The sequence below is a fragment of the Anabrus simplex genome, chromosome 11, assembly GCF_040414725.1.
Source record: "Anabrus simplex isolate iqAnaSimp1 chromosome 11, ASM4041472v1, whole genome shotgun sequence".
In the NCBI taxonomy this organism is placed as follows: Eukaryota; Metazoa; Arthropoda; class Insecta; order Orthoptera; family Tettigoniidae; genus Anabrus; species Anabrus simplex.
The window spans coordinates 61,688,105-61,703,716 of NC_090275.1; the positions used below are offsets into that span (position 1 = coordinate 61,688,105).

Genomic DNA, 15,612 nt, shown 5'->3' on the forward strand with positions numbered 1-15,612 from the left:
CTTACCAAGTGTATGCATAAGTGTTTTCAGGTTTCACTAAGAGATGGAGCCAGCGAACGGTACACAGCGTATGAATTTGACACATACGTCGGTGTGTTCGTCTGACATTAACCTACCAACACACACAAGTTGAGTCCGCCAAACACTAGCGCCTCTGTTGTACCGTTCAGAGATCATGTCGACGTTTGCGCCTGAAGAAATAACATTTGCGGCATGCATCGCATTTCTTAAAAGAAGAAGGCTGAGAAAGTCATCGTTTGCTGGTAGAAACATATGGTGAACACGCTCTATCGATTAGAACATGTGAGACATGATGTCGCTAATTTAAACGTGGTGATTTCAGTGTGAAAGACAGTAGCTCTGGTAGACTACAAAAGAGCGAAGACGAGCAATTGCAGGCATTACTGAATGATGACCCAACTCAAACTCAACGCAATCGCTAACAAATGATTAATTTGAATCACGCATTGATCGAAAGACGACCGGAATGAACCAGAAGACATAGCAAAGTGACCTTGTTACACGACAATGCGCCGTCTCACACAGCAAAACCAGTGAAAGACACCTTGAAATCGCTTGGATGGGACATCCTTCCGCACCCGCCGTACTACCCCGACCTGGTACCATCTATCAGTGGAGCACGCGCTCGCAGAGCAGCATTTCAGCATTTTCGAGGAAGTTTGAAAATGGGTCGATAAATGGTTTGCCGAAAAAGACAAGCAGTTTTTCTGGCATGGTTTTCATAACTTACCTGAAAGATGGGCCGATATGTTGAACATCAAAAAATTAATTTTCCTTGAAATTTACGTGTTTTCTTTACCACAAAAACCGGAGAAAGCTTATGCATACACTTGGTATTTAGAATATCTATAGATTTTATGATCATTTCGTCCTTGTTTCCAGTTACCCTCTAAGGAAAGAAAAAGAAGGAGTGTTACAGATCTGTTCGAGTTTAAATGTCAGTTTCCATATTTGTAATTCTAACACAGGAAGTAATATCCTAGCAAGTACAGAGAGCAAGTGGGAAGTGAAGAGGTGTTATGGTCTGTTACCTTCGCGTGTTCGTAGGATTCAACTGGGCAGTCCTTAGCAACAAAGAACGTATTCACACTTCAGCATTTTAGTACAGAACTGCTTCATCATCATCATCATCGTCGTCGTCATCATTATCACCAAGGATTCAAGCCAAGGACTGGTCTGGTCCCATGTCTCCTGACTGACGAATGTTATCTGCATTACTACATAGATTTAGGCTCCAATGTCTTCTAAGATTTGTTTTATAAATGGGTTCTTAGGTCTTTTCCCAGCAATATAGCCTTCTTCAATCTTCATTAATGGAGAATGACGTAAAGTGTGACCCCAGTAGGAAATATGTCGTTTGCGTATCAGTTTCAGCAGAGGTCTCTTTTGTTTTAACTCTAAGCAAAACCTCAGAATTTGTCCACGCATCTTTAAGTATTTTGTGAAAGTACTACATTTCAAAAATCGCCAGGTGTTTGATATTACTTTTATTTTCCACCTAGGTTCCTGAGATATACAATAGTACGATCCAGACGAATGTATGTAGGATCCTTATGCAAAGATGGAGGTTGTCTTGCTCCATAGCTAAATGGTTAAGCGATGGCCTTTGGCTGAAGTAACATCCGGGTTGGAATCCCGGACGGATCAAGGATTTTAATCTTAACTGATTAATTCCAACGGCTCTGGGGCTGTGTGTGTGTGTGTTTCTTGTCTTTAAAATTACAACTGTTTCTATATCAATATAAGTTTCATTTCATCACGTTGTTTCGTAAATATATAACAAAATCAAATAATGACTCATTACAAATAGAGGCTTGCTAGATGATGAAAACCAAAAACCAAAATAAAAAATAATAATGTTTCTCCGCTGCACGGAGAAAACCATATAATTATGGATATCCTTTTGGGGGTTCGAAGACGAGAGAGCAAGTTAATATCCACAATTCTATGCTCAGAGTGGCTCAGACGGTTGAGGCGCTGGCCTTCTGACCCCAACCTGGCAGGTTCGATCCTGGCTCAGTCCGGTGGTATTTGAAGGTCAAATACATCAACCTCGTGTCGGTAAATTTACTGGCACGTAAAAGAACACATGCGGGACTAAATTCCGGCACATCGGCGTCTTCTAAAACCTTAAGAAAGTAGTTAGTGGGACGTAAAGCCAATACAATTATTATTATTAATTCTGTGATTTTCCACATAAATTAGGCTCCATGCGCTAAAATCACTGCTGGTCTTAGAATGTAACCAAGAGCTTTCGTTCTTGTAGCAACATATAGAAGACGCTACCGACCCAGTATAAATAAGATGACGAACACTGTGTCATGATTTCGGGTAATTGATGACACTAATTCCGGATAGACCCCCAGCCCAAAAATAAACCCATGTTTTAAAAAAAAAGATGATAATAATAATGTTATTGGTTTTATGTCCCACTAACTACCACGGATCACTACCACCATCATTAGGGGAACAAAGACAAGCACCCTACACTTTCATCAGCAGTATAAGTCCAGATGCTGCCTCAAGAGTCAGGTAACTGTCGCATGTCCCTGCCTGTCATAAGGTCCTTTGGTCGTTAGAGTATAGAAAGTGATATGAATGAGGCCTGGCATTATCGTTCAGAAAAATAACCCAACTGGAAAACAAGTTTGGCCTCTATAATTCACGTGCTTCCTGTAGTCTTTGTAATGTTTGCTGTGAGTTCGTCGAGAAGCAGCAGTCCTCGTCTGTCACAAAAACAAAACAAAAAGAACCTTAACATCATCAAATCTGCACTAAAAATGGAAAGGAGGAAGAGTGTCACTACTGAGTATTCTCATTTCGGTGTTTAGTCTCATTAAATCCACAATATTACTCTACACCAATCCTGTCAAGGCCCAATAACTGGCCATCTCCTTAAAAATAGTGCAGAAAATGTTGTAAACACTTCCCATATTCATTGTGTTCTACTTAGTGAAATGATTTTGCAGCCATATTTTCTTAATTATCAGGTCCTCGCTTGTTCATTGGTAAATACGTTCCAGGCTGACATTCAAGGCTTCGCTGACAATCCCAAACGTCACTTATCAATGTGTTGCTCTCGGCACGTCCGTCGTAGGTCCACTACTATTGCCACCTCATTCAGACATGATCTTCGGAGGACCACCGGAATGAATGTGTCAGATCAGACAGTGCGACATCGGCTGTATCACGGTGGTCTCATATTACAGATGCCTGTGTTAAAAGCTCGTATGAAACCACACCATAGGGCAGCTCGAGTGAGATGGTAAACAACTCATAGTCCGTAGTTTCAGGACCAGTGGAAGCGAACGCTCGTTCCTGAATGAGGTCACCACAAGCTTGCGTCCATACAACAGGAGCATTAGAGTCTGGAGAGGATCCGGTGAGAAGTGGAATGACCCCTTCACCCTGGAGTGACATCAGCAATAAGGAGCATGTTATGGACTGGTCACATGTTTGATCGACAGACACCTCTAATTCCTGTCCTAGGTAGCATGGCTGGTTTGATGCACAGGGACAATATCCTCCAACCTGTACTTACAGGATTTGGTGCCGCTGTGGGCAAGGGATTTACACTAGCGGATGATAATGCCCATCGAACCAGGGTAGTTAATCATTTCCTTGAAACGCACGATGTAAGTGAATGGCGTGGCCGACATATTCTGCGGACATGAACTGTGTTGAACATGCATAACGTGAACTGAAGAGAGCAAGTTGTCCACCGTCCTATCCTTCAGCAACTGACTGAAGCAGCTATCCAGGATTGAGATCATCTGCCCCAAAACAAGTTGGATTGTTTGATGATGAGCATGCATTATCGCGTTCGAGCATAACTCAGGACCCGGGATGGCTATACACGGTACTGATCTGCCACTCAATGAACAATAATTTTGTGTTCAAAATACCACATTACCTACACTCATGTTCATAAAAAACAGAACACCTTGAAAGACTAGAGATAGGAAGTTCATATTCACAGAACATGTTCTTTAGTATGTCCTGCAGAAACGATTAGCATTTCAGTCACCTAAGTTCAGCATGTGTTCTGTTGCCTAGGAGGCAATGGGTTCTCCATAGGCACTGGTAACTTGTTCCATGCATGATAGCATCGGCGCGTATAAGGCACGAATGGCGTCCCGGGGAATAGTCATCAATGTTGCATTCACCTGGTCCCACCAGTCATCTTTGATGGTTGGAATAGGATCACAGCGCCTTACCCGTCGTTTCACCATAAACCACACATTTTCGATTGGCGACAAGTCCGGTGATCGGGCGGGCCAGGGCAACAGTCTGACATCCGGTGACAACAAGAAGGCACGTGTTCGTGTAGCAACATGTAGTCGCGCATTGTCCTGCTGAAATATGGCGTGTGGGGTGTCGTGCAGAAAGGGTATGGCTACGGGTCGCAGGATGTCATTCACGCAGGTCAAACTGGTCATAGTGCCCTTGGCACGCATCAACTGAGATTTGTGGTTGTACCCAATAGCACCCCACACCATAAGGCCTTGAGTTTGCGCTGTATGTCTTGTGCGTATGCAGTCAATTTGATGCCTCTCCCCCGTCTGCGGCGAACCAAAATGCGGCCATCATTTTCAAACAAACAGAACCTGGATTCGTCCGAAAATACTATCTGCTGCCATTCCTGTCCCCATTGACGATGTTCCATACTCCATTGCAGTCTAGCATGTTTATGCACATTAGTCAAAGGTAGGCGAAGAAGTGGACGATGCGCCGGGAACCCAGACCGTAATAAACAGCGGCGGACTGCCACTCCTGCTAGGGTACGATGTGTTACACTGTTCCACTCTTGCGCCAGAGCCGAGGACGACGCAGATCTGTCCTGCAGTGCCATTCGGATGAGGTGTCGATCTTCTCGGGGGGGGGGGGATCTGTGTGGTGCGACCAGACCCATTTCGTCGTGTTCTACGGCCTTCTGTGAACCACTCTGTACACACCCGTTGCACTGCCGATACACTTCGTCCCACACGAGCAGCAATTTCCCGGATGGATGCATCACGTTCTTTCATGCCATAAAGCGCCCTCTTTCAAACTCACTCATTTGACGGTACGGTTCTCGACTACATCTGCGAGGCATCCTGCACGTTTTCTCAAGTCACACTGATCCATTACCTTCGGTTTATAGCGACAACGTGAGCCGCAGGCACATTTTGCCAGTCCCTGATGGTGCGCCGAAATCTCGATGTGGACCTTGAACCTGAGGGCCGACATGGTTCAAATGCTAGCCATTTCTTCAGAACATACTAATGCATATGTCCTGTGAATATGAACTTCTTTCAAGGTGTCCTGGCTTTTATGCAAATTAGTGTATTTTGTCCCTCTGTTGCTCTTGCACAGCTAACTGACTGTATGTTGATATTTTTGACATAATTATGTCTTATGGCCGGGGCTTATCCGAAAATTTGTGTAACGTGGCGCAAAAAAATGTGTGACGGGAGTGTAACCATAGCAACCGTGCAGGCAGCGATGTAAGGTATGAATGGATGGTCAGACAATGTTACCTAGCAACCGTGTAGGCTGTGTCTTGTGGCTTGTTGCCATTTGAAATTAGCAGCCATTGATAGATGGCCACGACCGGAAGAAAGTGGGAAAAGTGTGTGTTTTTTTTTTTTACATGCTTCGTAAGGTATAATGTACGTACATACGCATTGTACAATAAAATTTTCACTAAACCAGAATATGCAAAACTTTCTTATGATAATTACTTATTGCCCATCCCCCGGCCAATGTAATTGCCTCCTGTTCAAAATGTTCCATGTTTATTTTCGGTAGGGCTTTGGATTATTTCCGGTTACTTCCTCTGGCTCGGGAACTGGGTGTGTTGTGTGTGTGTGTGTGTAATAATGTTCAATTTTAATGCACACATAAAACATCACACTGTCGACCATCTCAGGAAGACGTAGTAGAGAATGTATTCCTCCACAACGGGATGATGCCAGGAAAGGCATCCGGTCCTAAAACTAGTCTTAATCTACATCTAGTAATGATCTCATTTAATTGGGAAAAGGCTTTAGTTATATTATTATTATCGTCCGCCTCTGTGGTGCAGTGGTTAGCGTGAATAGCTGCCACCCCCTGAGGTCCGGCTTCATGGTCCAATTAAGCCTCTTGAGGTCACCTGAGTAGAGGAGGGTTCGATTCCCACCTCAGCCATCCTCTAATTTGTTTTCCGTGGTTTTCCACTTCTCCTCCAGGCAAAAGGCCGGGATGGTACCTAACTTAAGGCCATGGCCGCTTCCTTCCCTCTTCCTTGTCTATCCCTTCCAATTTTCCTATCCCCCACAAGGCCCCTGTTCAGTATAACAGGTGAGACCGCCTGGGCGAGGTGCTTGTGCTCCTCCCCAGTTGTATCCACGCTACCCAAAGTCTCACGTTCCATGACACTGCCCTTCAGGTGGTAGAAGTTGGATCCCCTCGCCGAGTCCGAGGGAAAAACTAACCCTGGAGGTTAAATAGATTAAGAATGAAAGAATTATTATTATTAATATTATTATTATCTTAATTTAAAAACTTTTCTTGGACTTCTATGCTTCTATCATGTTATTATAACGCCATATCTATGAGCAATTTGTAAGAAAAAATAAGATGAGTGTCTTAACTTATCAATAGTGTTTCCGGTGAGGACATCATCTCGAAAACAGCATTTACAGTCTCAGTCAATTTACCATGATTTCATGTTATGAAATATTAAACAGTAGCGTAGGTATTGGGGGATAAGGGAAATATAGCCCCCCCCCCCCCCCCCTTTTCAACTTCCATTAGGCGCTTGTATTCCTTATAACAAACAGAATACTCAAACATAATAAAAACATCAATTTAAAATATATGCTTTATTATTTGTATTATTACTATTAATATCTCCCCCCCCCTCCCCGTAAGAGCCACCGTGGTTCAGGCAGCAGTGTGCCAGCCTCTCACCGCTGGGTTGCGTGGTTCAAATACCGGTCACTCCATGTAAGATTTGTGCTAGACAAAGCTGAGGCTAGACAGGTTTTTCTACGGGTACTCCGGTTTTCCCTGTCATTTTTCATTCCAGCAACACTCTCCAATATCATTCTTAATTTCATCTGCCGGTAAATTAATCTTGTCCCAGAAAAGTGCGACAGGCTTCGGCAGCCGGTACAATTCCTATCCTCGCCGCTAGATGGGGCTTCATTCATTCCATTCCTGACCCCGTTGTAACTGGAAATAGGCTGTGGATTTTCATTTTCATCCCCCGTCCCCACCAAAGGAAAGTTGTATCTACGCCACTGGAACTGAATATAAATTAACAATAGCTTATAAACTTGCTTGCAACCTTACCAGTCTTTTCAGATTTATGAAGAGGTAAGTGTCATTTAATGTTATGGATTAGGATATAATTTACCCCTTGTAAAATGTATTATCGGGCGAGTTGGCCGTGCGATTAGGAGCGCGCAGCTATGAGCTTGTATCCGGGAGATAAAGGGTTCGAACCTCACTGTCGGCAGCCCTGAAGATGGTTTTCCGTAGTTTTTCATTTTCACAACTAGACAAATGGTGGGCTGTATCTTAATTAAGGCCACGGCCGCTTCCTTCCCATTCCTAGGCTTTCCTATCCCCCATCGCCATAAACCCTATCTATGTCGGTGCGACGTATAACAAATAGTAAAATAAGAAACGTACAGTATTTTCATAATTCACCCCATTCAATGCTATTTGTTCACAGAAAGGCCATAATTGGCAATAAAGAAAATTGAAAATGTTTTATTTTTCAAAATTTTGATTATTGTATGACTTTTTTTCTATTGGTGTTATGTCGCACCAACACAGATAGGTCTCATGGCGACGATATATGACGTTTTAAGATGCCAATTTCAGTAAAATGTATGTCATTCTATCCTGGAATAAAATAATTCTGGTCTAAATTGTTTAAGGCAGAAAACATTATTGAGGAAATCAACAGTCGTATTAGGCTACAAATTTGCTTGCTTAAACGTCTCAAACCTGTGAGTCGTTTGGAACAATCTGTCGGTGAAGGCTTAGCTTTTGAATGTTTTATTCTTTCTCCGTACTTGAGCGAATTTCGAAGTCCTCCCGAGGCCAACTTCAACTCATACGTTCATTAGTGGTAAACTTCATATTACAGAATATAGATTAATAATTTTAAAATCTATCTCTAATTTCTGCAACAGTTCTAAGCACGAGTGTAATGTCCCGTTCGCCAACCAACTCCTTGGCGAGTTGCGTCAGTCAGTGGGCACTTGGTACACTCCCGGGGTTGCGGTGACTCACTTACCGAGCCGTGGGCGTGGCTTGTCGGCCTGATCTGAGCGAAAGGAAACGGACGGGGATGGTTGCAAGTTCGGTTTCGGTAGACGGGTATAAAATGACCGCCGAACCACTCATGAAGTCAGTTCGCAATCGAATCAGCAATAGTTAACTTACGTTAGCCAACACAAATATAACTATCTCCACCATGAAGGTTCTGGTAAGTAAAAAAATTCTATACTTTGAATAAGAGCGTTGATATACAGAGAAATAGCGATTTAGAGTATGGCACAAACGTAAACATCGCATCTGGTGTGTTACGCAGAAGGCTTTGTATTTTTCTTGGCCTTATTAACCTTCGGGCTAAACTTACTGTGTATTTCTAAAGCCCCATACCGAGCTTGTAAATTCTTTTCATTTCACTATAGATACGTTTCTCAAAAAATTCAAGTATTCTCTAGATTCTACAGTTTAAAGTAGTCCAATCACTTTAGTTATTTCAAATTTTATTCTGAATATTTTCATAATATAAGCAAAAGAAAGCAACGGGAAACTATCTTGCTCCTCGCTTTCCTAGTATGTCACTTCAGTGACGCTTAGGCCGTCTAATAGTTACTGGCGGAGCTGTTGGTGATATATCAGCTTTCGGGATGAATATCCAGCAACATACAAGCCCAATGTGTAGTAGCTTACAAAGAGAGAATTATCTGAATATAATTTTTAATGCTATCACATAATCGAAGATTAATTCTATCTCGAAGCAGTTTTATTTTCAGCTTCGTAATCTTCAAGACAATCTCATTTCAAAATCCCATGTAGAGTTTGGGCAAACAACATTAATTACGCTATCACAACAATTCCTAAGTTAGATCCAAGTCTCCCACTATTCAACAAATTTGAAGGCAAAGTTTCTTCAAAAATACTTTAGCCTTTGCTTACTTGTTGACGAGAATATGGAATTATTCTTCAGAGAAAATGTAGTGGTACATCTTCTGAGAATAATTCTCTGTCAGTGGTTTAAAACATTGAAATGGTTTGTAAAATCAAATTACCGACTGTAAAGCGAAGCTCATTTCACATTTATTTAATGTGGTAAATTGAAATTAAAGAAATGGCACAACGTTATCCTGTAGTAAAGCAAAGTCACCTTCGTACAGGCCATGAAGGTCCATGGAGGAATGGAAGACAAAGGCTTCCACTTTTCATATCTACGACATTAAGTGGGTTAAAATGGATAACTCTATACCCCCATCGACTTTGCCCTAGAGAATTAACCTTTTACTCATTCTTTATGTAGACTGGGTGAATCTCAGAGCCATGTGGTTCTCCAGAAAAGGTAGGTGGGCCATCCTGGCTTAATTTAGGACGTGGCCTTATTAATACCTAATGTCACATGCCTTCGAGGAAGCAAGAGGCTAGAACTCACAATATTAGGTAGGATGTATAGTAAGATATTATTTCTAAAATTTTCCACCAGGGCTTTTACCGTATTTTATTTGTTGAGTAGAAACAGTTGTGGATTTTTCCTGTCTTCAAAATTTTCGCCGACCTTAACCTTTCACATGAGACTAGTTGTATCCCGTTCCAAAACTCACACCAGATTTTAAATAATCCATGGCATAGCCGGGAATCGAAACCGAGCCAGAAGATTGAGACTTTTAAGAGAGACCTCGATGTGCGATGTGAAGGATCTTATATTGGCATACTGAGACTTCTAGATAGCACGATGTGTGCCAGAGACCAACTTGGTACGTTCGATCCTGGCTCAGTCTAGTCGTATTTGAAGGTGCTCAAATATGTCAGTCTCGTGTCGGTAGATTTACTGGCACGTAAAAGAACTCCTGCGAGACAAAATTCCGAAAACCTTAAAAGTAGTTAGTGGGACGTAAATCAGTTAAGGGCTGGTAAAACCAAAACCAGACCCCACGGCGCACAGCCCCGAAGGGCCATTAGTAATACTGAAATTTGAATCATGAACCAAGAGGTCGAAATTGTGGTTAATTCTCTAATGGGAACTCCAGCCATGTTGTGTAGTTGTCAGCTGAGAGAAGTGTCATATGTCACGACCAGTTTAGTAATTTGTGTTATTTTTAAAAAAATATTTTAAACTTCAAAACGCACATGAGTATTCTTATTCAATGCCCGGTAATTAAAATGAATTTTTAATTCCTCCCGGACGTACGAATAAATAACAAAGGGTAGGACTTGTCCAGCAAATCCCTGACGGATTGAAATCCTATTTACAAAGCAATAACACGGTTTATTTCTTAACTGAATGAGATTTAAACAAAATATAAGCATCTATTGTAACATGTATTTAGGACTGGACCCCACATACATTTCGAAACAAAGAATGACACTATTCGTGCATTACAATTACACTCAAATAAAGCAACGTGGAAACGATGTTTGAGCGCTCGCGGGCAATGTGTGACCCGCAGATACGAGACCGTGACTTCGACTTAAGTCGGTAAGAGACGAGTTACCACCGAGCCGCTCATACCTCATCAATCCACGAAGCAACTCTCTCCACTTCGCAACGTCATGGAACGCATTTGGAACCCTTTGTAGGCAGTACAGGCCAAGGTGTCGGCAGCGACCCCAGAAGCTCTGGGAAAAGGTGAAAGGAAAATACCCCAACTGTTCTAGTTCAGTAACGCTGAATTATCTCGTAACTGCATCAGCGAATGTTGCCAGTTTGGTAGCAAAACTTTAATTCGTTCTATTCTGTCAGTGATTAACGATGGTGTTGAAATAGAAGAACGTCATCTACAGGACCTTGCCCTTTCAATTTCTTGTACCTCATATATCTGCATTAATATTGTATATAAATCTGAATGTTGGTGTGTCTTTCCTGCAAAGCTGGTTGACGCAGTACAAGTGTACTTGGATGAAATACATTCGGCTGCAGCGCGCGCATTTCTTTGACGATACTTACATCGTAACTACAGATCATCCCACGTAGACAGGGAGGTTACATCCAAGTTGAGTAGCACGCCGGTCAACTTACTTTGATCCAAATGGAACTTTTGTGTGACGAAAATGGCTTCAATTGAGGACCACGCAGAGGTGGCCTCGTAAAAAGGAAACGGAAAACCGCTAGATACAGGGAATCTCAAACGCCCAAAATCTCACGCGTGCAAACTGAGGCGCAGAGTTCCTGTGCACAGTGAATCGATCCCACTCGGCTCGGCTCAGACCAACGCTTCGTTTCTGGGCTACTCGGTTAAGCTTGGCTCAACTCGGCTCAGGTGCATGCACCCTGAGAGGCCCTGAGCTAGAAAGTGGACGGATAGGGAAAATCTACGATTCATGGAGCTATATGAGACAGAGGATGAGGTTAGCGAACTATTAGAAGCAAGATGTACAGAACTCAGCAGTAGAAAGGATAGAAGGAGATTTGAAGAAGCTCCAAGATTCATGCCGAAGTATCCAGTTCTGGGTCCAAAGTTTTCTATTTCAATTTCCTCGACGTTTCTTTATGAATTTCAAGCTCCCGTAGTTTGTAATTATATCCACAACCATTCCCACACTTCCCAAAACCAAATCCGCCATCTCACTGACTGTCCAAGTCATAAGAAGTGGAAGCCTACTTCGACCAAGTTCACTCCGAGTATGTGTGGTCCAAGTTGTGATCCAGGTACACTTGTACTGTATCAACCAGTCTGTGAAGACTATAAGACCGATCGAGCTCAAATTTGGCATACTGAAAGCTGGTACTTTCCAGCTATGCCGTGTAGGGGTAGCAAGTCTGCCTCTTACCTGGACACCCCAGGTTCAATTTCCGTTCTGGTCAGGGATTTTTATCTGGATCTGGTTTTTAAGGCCGGATTCGAGGTCCACTCAGCCTACGTGATTACAATTGAGGAGCTACCTGACGGTGAGATAGCGGACCCGGTCCAGAAAGCCAAGGATAACGGGCGACCACAATACACCTGCAGGCCTTTGAGTTGAGCAGCGATCGTTTGGTGGGCCATGGCCCTTCGGGGCTGATGCATCATGGGGTTTGGTTTGGTTTATAGCTGGTCCTTACTTACTATCACGCTGTTGAATTCAAGAGGACAAACTGGGACAATTTTTCGTTTATAGGAAGACGAGTTAGGGATTGGAATAATTTACCAAGGCAGATATTTGATAAATTGCCAAATCCTTTGAAATTAAGAAAAGATTAAGTAAACAACTGATAGGGAATCTGTCACCTGGGCCAGGCATCGTCAGTAGAGAGCGAAATGCCTTCGGAGTCAGTTTGCTCTCCGCTCTCCAGGAACGAGAGCAGCTTAGCGAGCAAGTAGGGGAAGAAGTACGGGAAGTGCATGACGTAGTACTGTATGTGCTGAAGGCCAGTGGCGCAAGTACAGTACGGCCACGATATGCAACCCGCCTGACTGCTGCTCTCTTGCCATGTGACAAACACCCGTCCCGAGCGGAGCAAGTAACACCGGCTCCCTAGAGCAACTACGTGATGACGTCTGACCCGGGCGACGGCCCTAAATGCAGATCACTGGTGACTGACTGATGACTGGTGTCTTAAAGGGCCATGTGACGAAAGAAATAATGTGAATCAGTCAGAGCAAAGTGTAAGCCTGGGATCCTTAAACGTGAATAAGCTGCGTACGGTTAATTCTATTGAAATTTGTGATCAAATGTACTTATATTTCAGTTTCCTAGGGAAAAAGTTTATATGCTTTGACATATACTCCTTTATCCAAGCATGGTATATTTGTTGCACAGTCACTTAAAGCAGTTTTTCTTGTTTCTTAGGCTGTCTTCGTTCTTGCCCTGGCCGTATGCGCCCTCGCCGAGGAGAAGAAGGAAGAGAAGGTGTCCGTTGACAAGAAGCAGGAGAAGCGTGGTGTTCTTGGTCTTGGCTATGGCGGATATGCTGCCCCCGCTCTGGGATACGCCGCCCCCGCTGTAGGATATGCCGCCCCCGCTGTAGGATACGCCGCTCCCGCTGTAGGATACGCCGCTGCTCCCGCTGTAGGATACGCCGCACCCGCCATTGCTGCTGCTCCCGTCGCTAGGCTCGGCTACGCTGCCCCCGCCGTCGCTGCTGCTCCCGCTCTGAGCTACCACCCTGCCCCTGCCCCTAGAGTAGCCGTAGCCGCCGCCCCCGCCATCGCCACCCATGCCATCGCCGCCCCAGCTTACGCTGCTGCCCCCGTCGGTAGGCTCAGCTATGCCGCTCCTGCATATGCTGCTGCCCCCGTCGGTAGGCTCAGCTATGCCGCTCCCGCCTACGCTCCTGCCTACGCTGCCGCCCCCGCTCTGGGTTATGCCGCTCACGCTGTCGCCGCCCCCGCTCTGGGATTCGCCAAGTACGGTTAAGCCATCTGTGCGTGATACAAGTAAGTAAAACCCATTTTTCATTATCTATCGCATACTATGCAAACTGGTCTAAGTTTAAAATAAATTGGGTCATATTACACGTTTGAAATTAAGTAACATTCGCCGTGGTCACACTCTGGTTGGGTGACCACTCTCACTCATTCATTCACTCACACAAACACACTCCTTTCCTCGCCTATACTGGCACACGATTAGAGCGTCCCCATACAGCACAACCACCCAGAAGGTACGAAACTCCCCTAAATGCAGATCAGTAGTGATTGATTGAAGCAACGTTCACTGTGGTCATCTTTTGAATGGGTATACACACACTCACACACAGCTACACGATGGCACGCTGAGAGCGTCTCCCATTCATTAAAATGTTATCATATTGACATTTAAAATAAGCCAAAGTTTCAAAAATCTGATAGCTTCAACAAAAGCTGCAGGTAGCTTGCTGTCCTGGGTCACCACTGTCAATATCAGAGAAACCCCAGATTACTCACCCTTCCTCTTAGTGGGGGCAACAGTAGATAATAGAGGCCTGCATTAAGCCTGAAATGGGTGCAAACGTGGTTGCCTACCTACTGTCGGTTCTCAAGCACAGCCTGCTAAGACGGAAAAGCTCAAACAACCTCATGAACCAGGTGTGGGCATTAACAGCGATCGAGTTATGAACAGGCTCAGAGCCCAATGATCCTAACCGAGCTCGGTTTGCCCAGATGAACCCACAGACCCGAGCATCCTGGTGTGACTGAGCCGACTGAGCTTGGAATGATTTTGAGCCTAGTCGGAAAAAGAGAGTCGTGTTTGGGACTCTCCTAGCCGGAACACACACTGATAGAAAAAAATTGAAATTATTCGAGAAGTTCACTGGACTGTGGTAGCGAAATTCACTTTGGCAGCTTTTATTTCAGTCTCTAGTTTCTTGGGTCAGAGAATTGAATTTTTTAAAAGCCCCAGTTCAATACCTTTAAGTTATACGGTAGAGTTAGTAATTTCCACTCTACCGATGGGGTTTTCTGCGTAATCTCCACTTTAAGATTATTATTTTGAAATCCACTTTCTAATGACATAAAAATTGTTAAAATTGAGCTGATAGAACTCTTGGAATAAGCATTAACGTGTGAAACCTTAGCCTTTTCTATATTGATGATGATACAGATTAACTTATAACTACGGTAGATTAACAACTAAATACTCAACATATTACGTTGTTTACCTTATACCAGTTTTAAATTTTCAAATATTACAATATTACCAAATAAAATGAAATAATTGAGGTTTCGTAGAAAAATAAACAGTGATGATTAGAGATGGGAACTGTAGGCGCGAATAGGTTAGGATGCAAACGTATTTGAACAAGGCGCAAATGTAATCTAGCCGCTCTACAGCTATATCGGTGGGTTGCATAAATTTTAGGGGTTCTGATAGTTCAGATCGCTAGTATTTATGCAAATCTCACTGCAGAACCGTCGTGCGGGTGAACTACACTTGGGACTTGTTCAAATACGTTTGCATTCTAACCTATTATTGCCTAAAAATTCCCATCTCTAGAGATGATCAGTAATAATGAATTGAAACTGTCTCTTGTACCAGATTCTTACACCATTGTTATCCATTTATTGTTTCAGATATCGCCAGAATGAATGTATGGAGAAAATGAACTTCCTCTTCTTCTTTTTCTTCCAAGACAGGCCGTGCCTGTCTTTTATTCTGTCGTCTGCAAGAACTGTAACCTTCGTAACGAAATGTTCCCTACCCTTCTTAATTTATTGAATAAATTATTTCACTTACTATAAAAAAAATTGATGTATTTCTTGCTTTTATATAAAACGCTTGCCTCCTTCCCCTTGTGAACCCAATTATATCGACCAAAATCAAAAAAACTGTGCGAGAGCGATTCATGATGGGAGAGGATTGTTGCGTAGTTGTACTTCCTCTCAAAACAATAATCACCACCACCACAACAGACATTCTCACTTCATTTACTTGTATCTCTCCCTGTTTACG

At 43.3% G+C, this 15,612-nt stretch overlaps 1 protein-coding gene across 1 annotated transcript in view; it reads left to right on the top strand.

Moving 5' to 3' along the window:
• LOC136883143 (ice-structuring glycoprotein) overlaps window positions 1–15,363 on the top strand; it is an 82,095-nt gene extending 66,732 nt beyond the window's left edge. The window contains exons 3-5 of the mRNA XM_068229608.1: window positions 3,511–3,656; window positions 13,030–13,616; window positions 15,234–15,363. Coding sequence (XP_068085709.1) covers window positions 3,511–3,656; window positions 13,030–13,596 — 713 coding nt within the window. The 3' untranslated portion in view covers window positions 13,597–13,616; window positions 15,234–15,363. The remainder of the gene's footprint in view (window positions 1–3,510; window positions 3,657–13,029; window positions 13,617–15,233) is intronic.
• The last annotated feature ends 249 nt before the right edge of the window (window positions 15,364–15,612 follow it).